Source organism: Pelophylax lessonae (assembly GCF_965119305.1).
Source record: "Pelophylax lessonae genome assembly, chromosome: 4".
Classification (NCBI taxonomy): Eukaryota; Metazoa; Chordata; class Amphibia; order Anura; family Ranidae; genus Pelophylax; species Pelophylax lessonae.
Window position 1 is genome coordinate 194,151,566 of NC_138771.1, and position 13,024 is coordinate 194,164,589.

The following is a 13,024-nucleotide window of genomic DNA, read 5'->3' on the forward strand; positions in this document are numbered from 1 at the left end:
TGACCAGGCTGACACACACAGTGTCACACAGCTCCCCCCCCCCCCCTTGCAGCCCACAGCATGCAGCCGAGAGATAGGGAGACAAGCAGTGTGAATAGAGGCAGGTTACACAGTCCCAGACTGACACCCCCCCAGACAGACAGGTCCCCACATAGATACACTTACCTCTCAATGGCGTGGGGGACCCGCACAGGCGAACAAGCCGCTGCACATGAGGCAGGGAGAGTCGCAATTCAAGACACACAAAATGGGGGTTAAGAAACCGCACGGCGTCCAGTGAGGTAGCCACCTCACCAATCATCCCTGCACCGAACAGGGATGGGTCGTTCACTGTGCCAGGAGCGTTACCTGGCTGAACGCTCGATGGCAGGCTGGGAAGCCACCGACCCACGACCAGGGGGGATCAGCCCGAGACCCAGCCCGCATGATCCTCTTCATCAGAAGAACTAACGCTGACAAAAATAACAGCTAAGTAAAGGTAGAGAGAAAACTCAAACAAAATTTCAAAAAGAAGAAAGAGTCTGGGGCAGAAAGCCCCAGCACAGGAAAAGCCAGCCACTCCTGACAAGCTAGACATTAAAACTGAGATATGGTTGCAGGAAGTAGGAGGGTATTGACTGAGGGGACCACCCCTTGAGGGTGGGATATGTTAAAAGCTTTAATGTTAACATATTCTGTTGCCTAGCTACTCCTTCGGAGTAAAGTCTAATACCCCCATATGTGACGAATATGAAGAGGCGGCGACTGTCGGAGGACGTAAGAGAAAACCAGTTTAACAATCTATCCGACGGTCGGGATCTGAATTCGATCTTGTAACCCGGTCAGATCGTGGACCTTTTTGTCCTGAATCCAGGAGTTCCATGGTCCCGGAAAGAAACAAAGACGTCCCCCCACCCCAGATACAGGCGAGCGCGTCCCTTCATGCAGACGGAGATTTGTCTCTAGATATGGAAGGGCCTGCTCTCAGCTTACCTGACCAAGTCTTCTTGGAACCCCCAGTTGATCTAAACGGTTTAGATCCTTTCTCCTGCATGTCGGGGGCACGAAAGGGTCGCCTGTGTGCTGTGAAATAAGGGCCCTGTTTATTACGCAATGACTTGCCCTTAGCGGATTGAGGAAGAAGAGTACTTTTTCCACCTGTGAGTCCTTCGATCAGTTCAACCAAGGAAGACCCAAATAAGCAGTCCCTTGTAAAGCGGAGATCTGATAGAGCCTTTCTAGAAGCCTGGTCAGCAGACCAGCTTTTTAGTCACACCATGCGTCTAATGGTTACCCCTACCACGGATACTCTGTCTACAAGAGGGGCCGCATCTAAAGATGCATCTGGTCCGTTAGCTGTGCCAGGCCCGGAGGAAGCTGTTCTGTTTCCAAGTCACATTTTAGTAACTTTGCCCATTCTGTTATGATCTGGGACACCAGAGTGATAGCAAAGACTGGTCTAAGTATTGAGCCCGCTATCACACGTAAGTGGCGAGAGAGTCTCAATCCTATCCACAGGATCTTTAAAGACCGAAGACTCCTCCACTAGGACCACAGTAGTAGATTTGTTTAGTCTGGAGACTGGATGGTCCACCTTCGGGGGAACGGTCCATTTATTGGTTAGAGCGTCCGCAAAGGGATAGCTCCTCTTAAAGCGCTTCGGCACCACTAACATGTGTTTGAGGCACCCCCACTGTTCAGAGACAATTTTGGCAAAAATTTCCGGACAAAGGGAAAACCTTGCCCGACTTGAGGATTTGCGTGTGCCAATTGACACCTGCGTCCCTGACGCTGCAGAATCATTCGCCATTTTTAGAGTTTCCCGTCCTGACACTAAGTGTCTCCACCAGCGAGTTTTCCCACGCGGCAGCAGATGATATATTGTCCTCACCTTTAGAGTGCGATAACGCAGAAGCCTCAGGGTAGCACGTGTCCCCGGCGGAAATATCACCCGGAGGTTCCCCAAACCCCAAGGAGGGGGATCAGCAGGTGAAACTTGCTCCTGGGACTCCATGTGGACCCAGACAGTGCAGTGTCTTTAACCACTTTAACCACTTAAGCCCCAGAAGATTTTACCCCCATTCCGACCAGGGTTTTTTTTGCGATTCGGTACTGCGTGACTTTAACGGACAATTTGCGCGGTCGTGCGACGCTGTACCTAAACAAATTTGACGTCCTTTTTTTCCCCACAGAGCTTTCTTTTGGTGGTATTTGATTACCTGTGCGATTTTTTGATCATGCGCTATAACCAAAAAAAAAGAGCGTCAATGAAATTCCCCCCCCAAAAAAAAAAAAAATGTAAAAATCAAAATTTAACTTTTTCGGCCAATTTGTTTTAGGCTACATATATGTTTGGTTAAAAAAAAAAAAAATGGCAAAAAGCGTATTTTGATTGGTTTGCGCAAAAGTTATCGCGTTTACTAACAAAGGGAAAGATTGTAATTTTTGTTGTTTTTACGCGTAATGGCGGCGATCTGCGATTTTTTTTGCGGTACTGCGATATTGCGGCGGACAGATTGGACCCTTGACTGACATTTTTGACACTTTTGGGGTTACCAGTGACATTTCTACAGTAATCAGTGCTATACATATGCACTGTTACTGTAAAATTACACTGGCAGTGAAGGGGTTAACTTTTTTGAGAGGGAGGGGTGGTGTGTGTCCCTAGGGGCGTGATTCTAACTGTGATTGGCTGTGGCTTGAGCTGTAGGAACAGTGATCAACGGTCCTACATAGTAGAACCGTATGATCACTGTTTCTACACAGGGGAGAATGACAGGCGGCTTGTTTACATCAGCCGCCTGACTTTCTCCCCTTGCACCGATGATCACCGAGTCACACACGCGGGGGGGGGGGGGGGGGGTCCGTGACCGCGCGGGGGCGCGCGCTCACTCCCTAGACCCTCACAGGCTAGCGACGTAGTACTACGTCGCTCTGCCTGTGAGGAGCGGACCGCAGTAAATAGTCGTGCGGCGGTCGGCAAGCGGTTAAGAATACTGCAACAAAAATGGCCCCACACCGCTGCACTACAAGTCCCAGTTACTAAGTACTGCAAATAGCAGGGCGAGAGCGACCCACAGGGACCCCCCCAATAGACTCACCACCTCCTGATATCAAGCATAGCAGAGTCTGTCTGAAATGTGCAGAAACGATCCTCACAGGAAGAGGAAGTACCTGGGTCAGCACTAGAGTAAAGACCTAGCCACTCCCTGCTGTGCAGCATTCAAGGACTCCTGAGAAAATGGCCGCCCAATGCATTTCAATGGGATACCACAACAAAATGGCCACCCATGCATTTCAATTGGGACTTTTAAAAAATGGCTGCTGAACGATCTATAAGAAAAGTGGGCATCCATGGAGCCCCATGCGGTCTCCAGGGTCCCCTGATGGGTCCAGCAATCAATTTGCATCGGGGGGGGGGGGGGGGACAACGGCAGGGACCCCCACCAGGATTACCGCCCCAAGCAGATCAGGCAATAGCGGCATTGGCGAAAAAAATGCTAAGACCGAAGTCCCAGCAGAGAACTAGGTCCTTACTCCTGACTAGGCAGAAACAAAATGAATCCTATAGCACAGTGGTCCTCAACTCCGGTGCTCAGGGCCCACTAACAGGCCAGATTTTAAATATTACCTTGAGGAGATGCAGACTAGAGTACTGCAATCAATGAGCAGCAAATTAGATCACCTGGGATGTATTTCAGTTATCTTGCAAACCTTGCCCGTTAGTGGGCCCTGAGGGCCAGGGTTGAGGATCGCTGCTATAGCAGAGTGATTGGATGTATGCCCTCAGGGACTGCCCCATAAGCATGGTAAAAGTTTTTAAAGCCAAATATCTGTTTGACGTGTATCATTGCAATTTTTTTGCATGCGGTGACTTGACCTGCAGCTGTTACTGGACTGGTCCCGTTGATTTGTTTTCTTTTCCATTTTAGCAAGCTGCCAGAGACCCTATACCTATTAACTTTATTCTAGGACAGTGGTCTCCGAACTGCAGCCCTTTGGGGCCCATTTCTCCCACTGGTGCCAACAGCAGGGCTCCGTTTCTCCCACTGGCACCAACAGCAGGGCTCCGTTTCTCCCGCTGACACAAAGGGGAACTATTTCTCCAGCTGACACGAGGCCACGTTTTTTTCCACTGATGCTGGGCCTGAGACTTTCTTCCCCCACTGGCCACAATCCACCCCCTCCTAGAAGTCTGGCCCTTTGTTTGAAACGTTTGGAGACCTGCTCTAGGACAAGACAGAAGAACATAGTGCCTCCGATTTAGCGCAATCCATCTTCTTACCACCTCTGCTGCAGAGGAGGACTCAAAGTGTGGGTCAACTGTAAGCATACACAGCAGGTGCACTGCCAAGATACCATGGAAAAAAAAAAAAAAACCAACAGATGAGAAGCAAAGCTCATAAAAGCATTACCATTAAAAAAAAAAAAAAAGAAGATTAATGTCACAAACCTCTATCCAGTTTGTAAGCCAGTAGCATTCAGGATCTGTATTCTCTACTGTGAACAGGACATTTCCCCTGGGGATAACACTACCTTCAGGCACAGCCTTCACTTCAATAGGCAGATGTCCATCATATTTCTTAAAAAAAAAAAAAAAAAAAAAAAAAAAACACACAATATGTTAATAGGAGCAATGGGACATTTTTGTTACAAACATGGCAGTTTAATACAGTGAAGTAGTATCACTGAATTAGACATGTTTACAGTACTTGTCCTTCACATAGTGTTCTCAAGCTAGAGCACAGAAGGCTGAAAAATTCCAGGCCCACAAATCGCACTGTGCACTAAAGTTTAAGTGCCATTTTCCCCCAAAAAAACGGTACAAATGCTACAAATGTGACAGCATGGACATTTTACAAGGTTATGTTGTCCTTCAATGTTATCACATATACAGTTACAGGAATCAGTGGTCTGTACACTTTTTTTTTTTTTAAATCAAACACAAGTTTGTGGTAAACATAACCAGGTACAAAAACTTGGTATGAGTATGAAACATTCAAAAAAAGGAGCACACAATGGGTACAACATTATACATTTCATAAGCACATGTCCATAACATAAGGAGACTAAACAGTTAAACATTGCTGTCAAAAGTGTGTGGTAATACATGCATATGGAAAAAAATACCGAAGTCTCAGGGAGAACACTACACTCGGTGGTGAGGGGGGGGGGGGGGGTGTGTGTATGTCCTCAACGGCTGAACCCAAGCAAACGTACAGGTGTGATAGTTCGCATTCCAGCAAGATTCCTAGTCCCTACAGGTCTGTGCGAGCTCCAGTCATCTAGTCCAAACCTTGTCGAATTTGGCAGGACACCCTCTATGTCTATAGGATTTTTGTAAAATCTTACTGTAAAATTCTTTTCTCCGAGTCCAGACAGTCGCCACCCATTCATACAGTCTTCACAATTGGGTATTGGCCTTCTACGCAGGAGCAAGCTAGGCAGTAATTTTTTGTTACAACAAACATTAACTAGACACACCCACAGGGGGCCATCCCTCTGGCCTATATCCTCCAGCCAGTACCACTCTAATCCAGTTATGTAGCAAGCAGTCCATGAAAAACCATCAACCCCAAACAGAGGGGAGGGAGAAGACTGTCAGAGGACTAAGAGAAAATAATTTTACGGTAAGATTTTACAAATATTCTATTTTCTTACGTCCTCTGACAGTCGCCGCCCATTCATACAGTCTTCACAAGTGGGACGTCCCAAAGCAGTGTAGGATGTGAGGGGTGGGAAGACGCAACCTTAAAATAGGCAACGCAGCACCCAGGTCAGTGAAAAAAAATAAAATAAACCCCATGACTAAGCCATTAAAAAAAAAAAAAAAAAAAAAAAAAAGCATGTCTCTAAACCACTGCCGCACTCAAAACCTTGCGGCCAAAAGAAGCATCCGACGATGCCAACACATCAAGTTTGTAAAACTTAGAACAGGTGTGTACAGAAGACCAGGTCGCCGCTTTGCACACCTGAGCCACTGACGCCTGGTGGCGAAAAGCCTAAGACGCACTAACCACTCTAGTAGAGTGCGCCTTAACAGGGAAGGGAGGAACCCGATCCTTAATCTAATAGGCCTGCACAATCGTCTGTCTGATCCATTTGGAAATTGTTTTGCCGCCGATGCCACTGTACCCTTCCGAGGTCCTTCAGGAAAAGTGAAGGCAACACTATCCTCATTGAGATGGAAGGCTAAAACCACCTTAGGAAGAAAACTGGTTTGGTCGCAGGACCACTTCATCCCTATGAACAACCAGATAGGGGGAGCGGCAAGACAGAGCCGCCAACTCATACACTCTGCGAGCAGATGTGATCACCACTAGAAAGGCAACTTTCTGTAACACAGGCAGAGGGATCTCTCTGATGTTCTCAAAGGGACGTCGTTTTAAAAACGGACAGACCCAGATTCAGGTCCCAGGGAGGTAAGGGAGCATTTTTCTGGGGAGCCTTCCTCTGGGGAGCCAGATGACACACCCCCTGAATAAAGGTGCGAATCAAGGAATTAGTCGCCAAGGGACGCTGAAAAAGAATGCCCAAGGCCAACAATTGGCCTTTGATCATGGTCAACGACAGGCGCTGATCCACATTCTGTAGGCAGGCCAAAACCCTCGCCACTGAAAGGAGCTGGGTTGAAGACCTTGTGACTCACCAGGCAAAATATGCCCTCCAGGTGCGATGATAAATCTTCCCAGAGGAAGCTTTTCTAGCTTTTAGCAAGGTAGGAATGGCAGCCGACGGGATACCCGTCTCTCAAGACTTGGTTTTCAACAACTATGCCGTCAAAGCCAGCGACTGTAAAGCAGGATGGAAGATCAGTCCCTGAGACAGAACATAGTTTTAGTGGAAGCCGCCAGGGAGGCTCGACAACCATCTGCATAATGTCCGCGTACCAAGACAGACGTGGCCAGTCTGGAGCTACCAGAATCGCCAGCATTCATTCCGAGGGTAACCTGCAGAGGAACTTGGACAACATTTGAATCGGAGGAAAGGCATATATCAGCCGATACCATGCCATGGCACCACCAGCGCGTCCGAGGCTTCCGCCAGAGGATCGCAAGATCAAGCCACGAACCTTTCCATTTTTTTGTTGAGACGGGATGTGAGCAGATCCACGTCCGGAGACCCCCACCGCATATACACAGAAGGTGAAACACCTCGGGGTGTAAGGACCATTCCCCCGGGTCCAGGGTCTGGCGACTCCGATAGTCCGCCTGCCAGTTTTCCACACCTGGAATGTGGACGGCCGAAATTGCAGGAACATGCGATTCGGCCCATGACAGAATCTCGGCCACTTCCCTGGCCGCTCGGGCACTCCTGGTGCCCCCGATTGATGTATGACACCGCTATGGCGTTGTCCGTCTGCACTCGTACAGGGCAGCCCTGAATCCGAGCCGACCAACGGAACAAACGGAGTGTGATTGCTCGAAACTCCAGGACATTTATCGGTAGGGAGAACTCCTCTCCCCGACCACGGCCCCTGGGCACAAATCGTGCCCAGAACTCCACCCCAGCCCGACAGGCTGGCATCCGTGGAGAGCCCCGTCCACAATAACGGCCGGAAGGACTTGCATTGTGTCAGAATCGGTGACTGGAGCCACCAAAAAAGATCCGATCTCACCTGGTGGCTTAGAGAAATCCTTCTGTCCAAGACGGAGGATGCCTGTCCCACCCTGCAAGGATCTCTGCAGAGCCAACACAGGAGCCAAAACCTTGAACACCCTTGGAGCCAAAGCGAGACCGAAGCTGTTAATGCTCCTCTGCGATTGCGAAGTGGAGATACCGCTGATGACCCTCATAAAAAGGGATATGCATCTTTTAGGTCGATGGGAGGCCATTGATTCCCCTGGACTCAGATGCCACCACTGACCGGATGGATTCCATCCAATGAAGCGGTTCAGTAACTTTAGGTCCAAAAATCGGACGCACCTTGCCCTCTTTTCCGTGCATTGAACAGATTGGAGTAAAACCCCCGAAACCTGTCCCGCGGAGGGACCGGCACGATGACCCCTTGGGCGAGAAGATCTTGAACTGCCTGTTGTAGATCCCAGAAACGATCGGGATTAAGATGGAGATTTGATGGAAAGAATCTGTCTGCGGGGGGGCGAGATCGGAACTCGATCGTGTACCCTGAACTAATGAGCTTGCAAACCCACCTGTCCTAAATATGGGACAGCCAGGGCTCGGGAAAACAACGCAGATGTCCCCCCACCCCGGATACGGACGAGGGCGTCCCTTCAGGAAGGGGTGGACTAGGTTGCCTGCCCAGCTTGACCTGTTTTGGGCATACCCGCCCAAAATTTCTTGGGACCACCAGAGGCCTTGAAGGACTTACCCTTTTCCTGTGCCCCGAAGGCACGAAAAGGACCCCCGGTTAGTCTTAAAGGAGGGACCCCGCTTAGCACAGGGAGATTTACCTTTCAAGACTTGAGGCAAGAGAGTACTCTTACCCCCAGTAAGCCCCTTGATCAGCTCATCCAGAGAGTCACCAAAAAAAAAAAAAAAAAAAGACGATCCCCGCATAGGGGATGTCAGACACTGTCTTCTTAGAAGCGTGGTCGGCCGACTAGCTTTTCAGCCAAATGCGGCGGATTGCAATCCCAACCGCAGATAGACTTGCGACCAAAGAAGCCTCGCCCAAAGCCGCGTCACACAGGTACATCAAGGCCTGTGTCATTTGATCCAACATGTTCAGCGCAGCAGCAGAAATCAACTCTGCTACCAGAGTGCGCCTCAGAACCTTTGCCCATTCTGCGATAGTCTGAGAGACCATCACTGAGGCGAACACCGGTTTCAGCAGGGAACCCGCCACCATAGACATGTGGTGGGAAAGCGTTTCCACCCTTCTATCCGCTGGGTCCTCAAACACCGGGGAGTCTTCCACAGGCATCAGGGTGGATTTATTCAGTCTGGAAACAGAGTGGTCCACTTTAGGAACCACAGACCAGCGAGTATCAACCGAATCCACAAAGGGATAATGGTACTTCAATCTCTTCGGTACTACCAGCGTCTGCTTAATGCGACGCCATTGGTCATTTACCGCTCCTAAAACTCCTTGGGACAAGGAAAAACCTGACCCGACTTCAGGGCCTTTGCGGGTCCCGAAGGAAACCCGCTTACCTGCCATGGAAAGCTCATCATCAAGATTTAAAGTCTCCTTAACGGAGCTAATAAGTGCGTCTACCGCAGCACGGTCACGTGCCATCCCAGAGGAAGAATCCTCCTCCTCCACATCCGACTGAGAAGACAGGGACCCCTCAAGGGGGACATCGCCCGTGGCAACCAATTCAGGCTCTGAGTCAGAAGACTGAGAGGGCATAGGCCGTTTCTTTGTAACTCGATCAGACATCAGCAGATCAACTCTTGACGCTAAAGTCGCAAGTGCAGCAGATAAAGAGGCTAAGGAAGTGGGATCGGGAGTATCTGAACCACCAGCTAGGTCTGTGGGGAATTTGCTATCCTGGGACTCCATATTAGCAAAAATGACAGTGGCCCTTTAAAACGGTGGTTCCCGCAGACCCCTATCGCAAACTGCACTACAGGTGGAGACCCTTCCCTTAACTAAAGCTAAACTGACAAAAGAGTGCTAGCAGAAATATAGCCAGAGAAAACCAGTAAAATCTCCCCACAGTGTCCCTATACATGCCACGCTGCTTTTGAGAAGGCTGATTATAAAGAAGAAGTGACCTCACGCCCCTAGAGGCAAAAGCCAGCCATGAGCCACAAAAAAATGGTGCCCCGATAGAGTCAAATGGAGGAAAAGCATTTAGAAAATGGCCACTGCTAAGAAAGGACATCCGCCCACACTAAAGATGGCGCTGGCAATGATGGAAAATGGCCGCTGCCCTCACTCTAAGGCCAAACAGCCAGCCCTTACCAAACATGGCGGCCAGGGGAAACCGTGCCAAACGCTGCAGAAAACGCCCGCACTGGACCCAACTGGAATCTGCACAGAGCACCCCCAAGGAAGCCCCCACACCCCCCCCCCTTATGGCGGTCTGCACCGCAGGAGCGCCCCCGCAGGGACAGGGAAGGTAAGACACAGGAGGCCATCCCACGGCCATGAGGGGGATATTACAGCAAACTTTACATGTACTGCCATCCCCAGAGTGGGCCCACTCAATACCCCCTCAAAAACCTGTTCCCAGGGACAGAGGGGTAGTCGTACTCACCATACCACAAACGTGGGCACCGCTCAGACACGGCAGACCTCCCACCTGGGTGGGGGTGCCGTCAGCCAGGAAGGATGCTAGCAACCCCGGGCGTTCCGACGTTGAGACATCCCAGCGAAGATAGAAAAACTTTGCAGGTTCGTCCCCACTTCTAGGGGCACTGTCGTGAGGCCTGGGCGTACCAAAAGCCTGCGACGCTCGATGGCAGACTGGGACTCCGTAAGGGTCTATATTAACCAGTATGAGGCCCAGTTCTGCTGACGCTTTTAGTCCTCCAAATTCTGACTAACTAGCGTAGGTGAGAAAAAATAAAAAGCTATTTTTAAAAGAAAAAAAAAAAAAAACAGACACTAGGTACCAGCGGGGAAAACCTAGCCTACTAGTGACACTAGGCAGCAAAGAACTGGATTAGAGGGGTACTGGCTGGAGGATATAGGCCAGAGGGACGGCCCCCTGTGGGTGTGTCTATATGTTGTATTAACAAAATTACTGCCCATCTTTCTCCTGCGGAGAAGGCCAATACCCAATCGTGAAGACTGTATGAATGGGCGGCGACTGTCAGAGGATGTAAGAGAAAATGTATCTATGTCATCGTCAGGTAAGAGTCCAAAGGGCCCGTATCAGGCAGCCAACGAGTCTGCATCCGTTCCACCGTCAGATCAACATCAGCACTGTGCAGCTCAGTGTACAGTGCAGATATCAGGCCGACATGGGTGTCACCAACACTCAGACTTGTATAAAGTACTCGAAACCCATACTTGAGTAAAAGTACAAGTGCTCGATCAAAAAGTGACTTGAGTAGAAGTGGAAGTGCTCGATCAAAAAGTGACTTGAGTAGGAGTACTAAAGTATTCAACATTTTTTGTACTTAAGTATTGCAAGTAGTTTTTTTTTTTTAATTTTGCTACTCAAGTACTGAAAGTAAAAGTACCAGTAGTTTTGAAAAAAATTGCTACTCAAGTACTGAAAGTAAAAGTACAAGTACTGTGTTATGTAGTTATTAAAAGAAAGAAGTCAAAACTTTGAACATCATATTGTTTATACATATTCGCACTGCGACCAGTACCTTTCCTGGAAGGAGGGGAGGATTTTTCCCTGGTGTCGCTGCTCACAGGCTAGCGCTTCCTCCCAGAGTTCAAAGCGGATTGAATCATGCCATCCCAGCAGGACCTTCTCTGAAAAACTGGTCCCCTGTGCTGTATTTGCATCTCTCGCAACCTCCTTCCAAATTCCTCTTCCATGGCGGCTATCTGTACCTCTCCTCTTCTGCTCCCCGGACCTGGGATCCCGGTGGAGGTTGGAGGTTTGGATGTTGCAGACTGCAGGAAGCATCCCACCGCTGCCACCAATGCAACAGAATCCAGACACCACCGACTGGGTATCTCCGCCAGTAACCTGCTTCCTAAAGCTCTGAACACGGGATCTGCGATTCTGGCTATAGTTACCCCAAAAATTCCACAGTACAAGCTTTGGAGTCATCCAGAATCAAACTGTTTATTCAAAACACAAAGCACATGGATATGAACACTTCAGGGACAACCCCTCCCCCTTAGTCAATCCACTCAACATACCCATCCCATAATAAAAATATAACAAAGGAATGCAGGTATTCAACAACAACAAACCCCCACTAGCAAGCGTGTGATTAGTGCAGAGCCGGCCTGACTGGGGTTTTTGGTCACCCTGTGCTCCTTACAGACACAGGGTGACTTACACATAAGAGGCACCGGAGATGCTGGACAAGGAGTCTCCCAACCTCCCTAAAGCAATTGGGGTTCCACAAGCCCCCCAACCAAAGTGACTCACGTCACAGTAGTCAATGGCGTAGGACCCCGGCCCTGTAAGAGCACCTGCATAGGAGTAAAAGCCGGTTGATGTGGTCTCCTACAGACAAGCATTTGGTAGCTGAGTTCCTCCAGTTTGCGGAAATAGTAGAAGTGTGAGTTGGGATGCTATATAGTACGACTGAAAGTCTGGCAATGCCACTCCACCCCGTGTAGTTGGATTTTTAAGTGTAGCCCAGGGCAATTTGTGTTGCTCACAAAGGAATTCAGAATATCAACAATTTTGAACAGTTTTAAAGGGATTAGGATCGGTGAATGCCAGAACACAAAGAAGTTTGGGTAAAAATAATTTTAATGAGGTTCACCTGCCCATAATCCCGAGGGGAGTTGTGCCCAAGTCTGAGTCCGCTGCTTTAACAGGGTAAAACAGGTTCTATTGTCCACAATGTAATCCGAGGGTGATCTTGTGACTATTCCCAGGTAACGTATTGCCGCGACCCTCTGCAATTGGAGGGAGTCCGAGGGGGGGGGGGTGCAGAGACGGGTAGAGGGGAATTGAGATTTGGACCAGTTAATTTTCAAACCGGAGTGAGACCCCAAACTCCTCTATGACCTGTAGCGCAGTTAGAAGGAAAGCATCAGTGTCCTTTAAGTTCAAAAGCCTATCGTCCGCATAAAATACCTATAGTTTCCTTCAGGGATGATTGGCAGACCATGTATAAGGGGGAGAGTGCGAAGCGCGATCGTCAATGGCTAGGGCATAAAGGGGGCACCCCTGTCGGGTCCCACGGCCAAGGGGTCCGACATCCAACCGTTCACCAAGATCCTAGCCACCGGTAGATAGAGTGCCTGCACCCACCTAATGAAGGCCGTGCCGAACCCAAAGGCATGCAAGCACTCCCATAAGTACCTCCATTCCACAGAGTCGAAAGCTTTAGCGGCGTCCAACGCCACCACCACCCTAGTGCCCACCCAATCATGGTCAGCATGAAGATTCATATACAAACGTCGGCCATTCATGGCAGGGTTTTTTCCCAGCATGAAGCCAGTTTGGTCAGGATGTAGAAGGGCGAATATTATCTTATTAAGACG

General features: G+C 49.3%; 1 protein-coding gene across 1 annotated transcript in view; it reads right to left on the bottom strand.

Annotated features, from left to right (window-relative positions):
* The window catches only part of NAMPT (nicotinamide phosphoribosyltransferase), a 139,387-nt gene that overhangs the window by 65,820 nt on the left and 60,543 nt on the right, over positions 1-13,024 (bottom strand). Inside the window, exon 4 of the mRNA XM_082255986.1 lies at positions 4,433-4,561. Within this exon, the coding sequence (XP_082112112.1) occupies positions 4,433-4,561 (129 nt within the window). The remainder of the gene's footprint in view (positions 1-4,432; positions 4,562-13,024) is intronic.